Here is a 4,907-nt window from a genome sequence, read left to right as displayed (position 1 = left end):
TGTTGGCCAGGCTGGTCTCGAACTCCTGACCTCTCAAGTGATGCACCCGCCTTGGCCTCCCAAAGTGCTGGGATTACAGGCATGAGTCACCATGCCCAGCCCTGATCACTAACTTTTTAAAAAAGTTTTAAATACCCTGCAAAATTATAGGCAAAGCCAGGTTTTAAAATAATAAAAACACTGATAAAATATCTGAGAAAAAATGAAAATTAAACTAGTAATATAATTAAATGGTCAGGCGCAGTGGCTCATGCCTGTAATCCCAGCACTTTGGGAGGCCGAGGCGGGCAGATCACCTGAGGTCGGGAGTTCAAGACCAGCCTGACCAACATGGAGAAACCGCATCTCTACTACAAAAGCTGGGGTGGTGGCACATGCCTGTAATCCCAGCTACTTGGGAGGCTGAGGCAGGAGAATCGCTTGAACCCGGGAAGCAGAGGTTGCAGTGAGCCGAGATCATGCCATTCCATTCCAGCCTGGGGTAACAAGAGCAAAACTCCATCTCAAAAATAAATAAATAAATAAAAATAAATGTAATTAAATGTAAATATAAAACTATAAATAGCAAAAGATAGATGTTATATTACAGACCATTTTTCAATTGGAAAAAATATGGATAGTAAGAAATAAAAAAATGAGCCATAGCACAATATAAATTTTCAAATGGTTCACCGTTATTTGAAAAAGTGAATATATTTAAAACTTTTCCTGATGGTACAACAAAGTACTTGAACTTAAAATTATACTATTTATTAAATTCTGTTACACTTCTGAAGACACATTTAAAATCATTTTGTTTCTTTTCAGTATGTCTTAATGGACCAAATCTTTGTCTTTCTATTGCTTGGCTTTAAATTATTTCTCTAAAAAGTGTCTGTACTTCATCTGTACTTCATCTGTACTTCAAATCTTCTCATATTTCCTCTTCATAGGACTGCGTTCTATCTCTTCTACAACATAACACCACTAGGATTTTCAATACTTACCCATTCGTTTCCTGACTTTCAATAATCAAAACCGTGTAGCAAATTTCCTTCACTACCAAAAGCAATCTAAAGAGGTACTGAGAATTTATATCTAAAAATCCCACTAGTTACAAGTTCTTACAAAAAGAATCGAAGAGTTTATCATTTTAAATGTAACTTTAATCATTCCTTCCACATTAATAAATAATTATTAAATTTTGAAAGGTTAGCCCTTCAATATGAATTATTCATAAATTCTACATAAGAATTACACAAAGTTAATATTTTTCAGAAAGGTTAAAACAATTTAACATTTCTTTATTTTACTTTTTACATAAAGTATTGTCAACTTCGATCACCACAACCTAAGTAAATTTCACATTAACAAACGGCCATGGTCAGGTGTGGTGGCTCACATCTGTAATTCCAGCATTTTGGGAGGCCAAGGCAGGAGAATCGCTTGAGCTCAGGAGTTCAAAACCAGTCTGAGCAACATGGTGAAACCCCGTCTCTACAAAAACATACAAAAATCAGCCAGGCTTAGTGGTACACGCAGGTAGTCCCAGCTACTTGGGAGGCTGAGTTGAAAGGATCACTTCAGCCTGGGAGGCAGAGATGGCAGTGAGCTGTGATTGAGCCACTGCATTCCCATCTGAGCAACAGAGTGAGACTCTGTTTCAAAAAAAAAAGAAAGAAAGAAAAGAAAAACAAAAGGACAGAAATTAAGTTCAGCCATAATAATACAACTGGTATTACAAAAGACTACTGAGGCCGGGCACAGTGGCTCATGCCTGTAATCCCAGCACTTTGGGAGGCCAAAGTGGGCAGATCACGAGATCAGGAGTTCAAGACCAGCCTGGCCAACACAGTGAAACCCCGTCTCTACTAAACATACAAAAAAATTAGCCAGGTATGGTGGCACGCGCCTGTAATTCCAGCTACTCAGGAGGCTGAGGAAGGAGAATCGCTTAAACCCGGGAGGCGGAGGTTGCAGTGGGCCGAGATCGCGCCACTGCATTCCAGCCTGGGCGACAGGGAGAGACTCCATCTCAAAAAAATAAATAGATAAAAATAAAAGACTACTGAACAGTCTTAACAACCTGCACTTAGATCACTGTTTTTTTAGAATTAAAGGAAGACGACTCATCAATATGCTTTTGACTTTTATTATTTAATGATAATGACCTTTATGGCTTCTGTTTCAAATTGAAAATAAACCACTTTACTCCATTAGATAAGGAAAATTATCTGTTCTTTCAACAAAACATGTCATTGTTTAAAAAAAAAATTCACATTACCTTTTACACAAAGTATATTCCTCGCTGCTTGTGATTCCCCTAGGTGGTGGGCGGAAATGCCAACCATTACAAGACCCTAGGGAGTAATTAGGATATAGTCTTATCATTTGAGGCTAGCCAGTAATTCTGATATTTTAATGTATAAGAAATACTACAATCCCTCTACATACATCATCCCATATGATGTAAAAAAGAACATGACATACTTGCCTCTACCAAAAAAGTAATCTACCAATCAGCTACATAAAACGTAGGAATCACTGAAGAGGCAGTTTCCCAGCAGTTAGTTAAATCAAGCTGGTGACTCTGACTCTGTCCTAGCAACTGGTGGACAGGTTTCCATGCAATCTCTTCCCTAACAGCATAAGGCGGGTGGCTGGTATATTTGTCATTTCTTAGGCATGGGATGTTTGTCTATCAGGAATTCCTTCAGGAATGAAAAAAATCATTGTATCCTGGAAGGAAAGCTTACATAACAAATTCCACTACTGCATAGTGAGAAGAAGTTCCACGTTATCACATTATCATCCATGTTCCTTAGGATTTGTCTGTCACATGTCACTGTAGAATATAATCCTTTTTTATAATTGAAATAAAGTTCAAAAAGTTGAATTCTGAGACAGGAGCTAGAAACGCAATTATTTATTTACTTGTGAATACAATGAGCTTTGATTTGTTTGGATAAGAGTTTCTAAATAAGCCAGGGAAAATAAGGATTATGAGGGAAAACAGACTAGAGCTTTATAGAGGTTGAGTAGCAACAAGTTTCAAGGAACTTACAGTCATTTTCTACTCCCTCACAAGTCATTACGCCCCCCCCAGAAAAGGAAAAGAAAGATATTCAGCCAGGTTGAGTTTAAAGCTGTGCTTCATCTCTTACTAGCTGTGTGACTTTGGGGCAACTCATAAACCTTAATGTCAGTTTCATCACCTGTCAAAAAGATGAAGAAGGACTCTAAGAAGTCAGTACATGTTTTGTGAAAGACACTGCCCGTAGTACATAGCATTCAGCAGGCACTCAATGAATGTTCATCTTTTCCCTTTCCTCTGGTGAGAGGAGAGGAGATCACAGAGTTTCATTAGGGCAGGAACAACTCAGCTTACAGATCAAAACTTCCAAAAAGTGGTAACTGTACTAGCATAGGACAGAGAGAGAAGAAAAATCTTCCCTCTACAGATTGTTAAGAATGATGTTTAAATTTAGTCCTACATGGAGGCAAGGAAATAAACAAGATGACCTCTGAAGTTACCTCCTACCTCCATTACTCCATTATTCTATGAAAAGGTACCAGGGAGAAAATTGGTTTCATCTACACCTACTTCTTAAAAGTAAAATCTTATATTCTCTCCTACATCTCCATTTATATGTACTGCAACTCAGTAAATTTTCTCCCAATAATTAATAAAAAAAGCAAAGCCCATATTCACAGCTACCAGAAGTTACACAGCGTTTGGCACTTACCCTCATCTAAGTCTTCCACATGATATCCAGAGAGGGCGTTACTAGTTGCTGTCTGCAATTTTCCAAATGAAAGACATTTTTTAAGGAAGAAATAATCAGTTGATGCTGAACTAAATTTGAACATTTTCAACATTAAAACAAAGGTGAAGTTGGAATACTCAGAAATTTTAATATCATTAATATGTTGCCAATGATTTTGTCTTTTCTATGTTAAACTACAATTAAATATGGAAAACATGTATTTGTGAGGCTCTCATTAAGGAAACTGATAGAGACCTCCTACACAGCAATTAACTGGCAGAAGAAGAGAAGTCCAAGTCCCCGGTCCTGAACCTCACGGGGTAGCATCTTCCATCCATTTATTCACTTTACTCTCCTCTTCATAACACCTAGAAAATGTCTGATTACAGAGGTCCTTTTCCATTTTTTTCTTTTTTCTTTTTTTTGAGACCAAGTCTTGCTCTTTCACCCAGGCTGGAGTGAAGTGGCGCAATCTCAGCTCACTGCAACCTCCACCCCCTGGGTTCAAGTGATTCTCCTGCTTTAACCTCCTAAGTAGGTGGGATTACAGATCCCCATCACCATGCCTGACTAATTTTTGTATTTTTAATAGAGACGGGGTTTCACCATGTCGGCCAGGCTGGTCTCCAACTCCTGACCTCAGGTGATCCACCCACCTCGGCCTCCCAAAGTGCTAGAATTACAGGCATGAGCCACCGCGCCCCACTAGAGGTTCCTTTCTCTTGCAGCTAATGGCATGCTACCACTTTGGAGCCTGGGAGCACTTCCTGCCAGGTCCCCCACTCACTCTGAGATGAGCCCTTCTCCCATAGAGAAGTCCAAGGCTAGGGATCCATTCGCTCTAACATCCTCTGATAAGTCACCAATCTGCATATTTGGTTCTAACTTTACCCTAAGCTCTACACCTCCAATTTCAACAAAGTGCCAACCATAGTACTTTTTCTAAACTATTCTGTAGTATTTTACATGCTGGATCGTTATCAGCTATATACAGATCTGCTGTCAGCAGTCTGTAACTGCCTTTCTATATTCTTGTACCTCTCAAAGTATCTGGCACATAATAATCGGTGCTCAGTAAATGTTGGATGAGTGGGTGGGTGGATAGATAGACGGTTGATGAGATGGATGGAGGAATGGATGGATGGAGGGATGGGTGGGTGG

At 39.1% G+C, this 4,907-nt stretch overlaps 1 protein-coding gene across 3 annotated transcripts in view; it reads right to left on the bottom strand.

Annotated features, from left to right (window-relative positions):
• HELZ (helicase with zinc finger) overlaps positions 1–4,907 on the bottom strand; it is a 173,917-nt gene that overhangs the window by 116,916 nt on the left and 52,094 nt on the right. For all 3 annotated transcript variants that reach the window (XM_017855843.1, XM_017855841.1, XM_017855842.1), the window contains 2 exons: positions 3,726–3,777; positions 2,264–2,339 (listed from right to left, as the gene is read on the bottom strand). In XM_017855843.1, the coding sequence (XP_017711332.1) occupies positions 2,264–2,339; positions 3,726–3,777 (128 nt within the window). The remainder of the gene's footprint in view (positions 1–2,263; positions 2,340–3,725; positions 3,778–4,907) is intronic.

Source organism: Rhinopithecus bieti, unplaced genomic scaffold, assembly GCF_001698545.2.
Source record: "Rhinopithecus bieti isolate Rb0 unplaced genomic scaffold, ASM169854v2 scaffold_39870, whole genome shotgun sequence".
Taxonomy (NCBI): domain Eukaryota; kingdom Metazoa; phylum Chordata; class Mammalia; order Primates; family Cercopithecidae; genus Rhinopithecus; species Rhinopithecus bieti.
This window is presented reverse-complemented; position numbering and strand designations above follow the sequence as displayed.